Below are 893 nucleotides of genomic sequence, written 5' to 3'. Positions count from 1 at the left end.
GGTGAGCACCAGGGGGGATGAGGCAGGCCTCGGTGCGCTGCTCCCGTGGGCCCGGATCCCCCAGCGTGGGGACGGGTGTCGTTCATCCAGACAAAGCCACTCCAATGCGCCCCATGGCTCCCCAGAGGCCAGCCCCTGCGGGAGCCACAGCCTGCGGGACACAGGCTCGCAGGCCCAGGAGGGAGCGTCGCATTGTTAAGGCAGAAGAGCTGCTACATGAAGGTCAAATAGAACGGACCACCGACACCCCAACCGCCTGAGGAGCGGCGCGGAGTGCGCTCTCGCTGCGCCAGCCATCATCTCCACCTCCAGAACTTCTGCGTCTCCCCGACCTCAGCCCCTCTCACCCTCCACCCCCGGGCCCTGCCCGCCCGCCCTCTGCGCCTCTCCCTGACCCTCCAGGAACCAGACAGGGTCACCCTCTGCGCCTGGCCCATCTCCTCCCATAATGTCCTCCAGGCGCGTCCGTGTCGCCTGGGGCGGGACGTCCCTCCCTGAGGCTGGGCCACGACCCGTCCAGCTGTGGACGGACCACACTCGGTGCTCCCTTCAGCCCTGGTGACCCCCGGCAGCTCCCACCCGGGGCCACTGTGTCACGCTGCTGCGAGCAGGCGGGCAGAGTCAATAAACGGATAAAATAAGCCGTGTCTGAGGTCAGTGGCCCTGCCTTTGGTTTGTGTGCGAGGCCGCCACACCCTGCCCCTCCCGCTCGGGGCTCACCTCGGGGGCCACGAAGTTGGCCGTGTAGCAGGGCGTCATCAGCAGCCCGTTCTCGGCACGCAGCTGCTTGGCGAACCCGAAGTCGCAGATCCGGATGGACTCGGGGTTCCCGGACTCGTCCACGTACAGGATGTTGCTCGGCTTCAGGTCCCGGTGCACGACCTGCAGAGGCA

The 893-nt window shown here is 67.3% G+C and overlaps 1 protein-coding gene across 1 annotated transcript in view; it reads right to left on the bottom strand.

The window, feature by feature from the left end:
- The window catches only part of RPS6KA2 (ribosomal protein S6 kinase, 90kDa, polypeptide 2), a 24,438-nt gene that overhangs the window by 4,921 nt on the left and 18,624 nt on the right, over positions 1–893 (bottom strand). Inside the window, exon 16 of the mRNA XM_015558380.1 lies at positions 668–882. Coding sequence (XP_015413866.1) covers positions 668–882 — 215 coding nt within the window. The remainder of the gene's footprint in view (positions 1–667; positions 883–893) is intronic.

The sequence above is a fragment of the Myotis davidii genome, unplaced genomic scaffold (assembly GCF_000327345.1).
Source record: "Myotis davidii unplaced genomic scaffold, ASM32734v1 scaffold592, whole genome shotgun sequence".
NCBI classification, from domain to species: domain Eukaryota; kingdom Metazoa; phylum Chordata; class Mammalia; order Chiroptera; family Vespertilionidae; genus Myotis; species Myotis davidii.
Note: the sequence above shows the minus strand (reverse complement) of the source record. Positions and strands in the feature narration are given on the sequence as shown.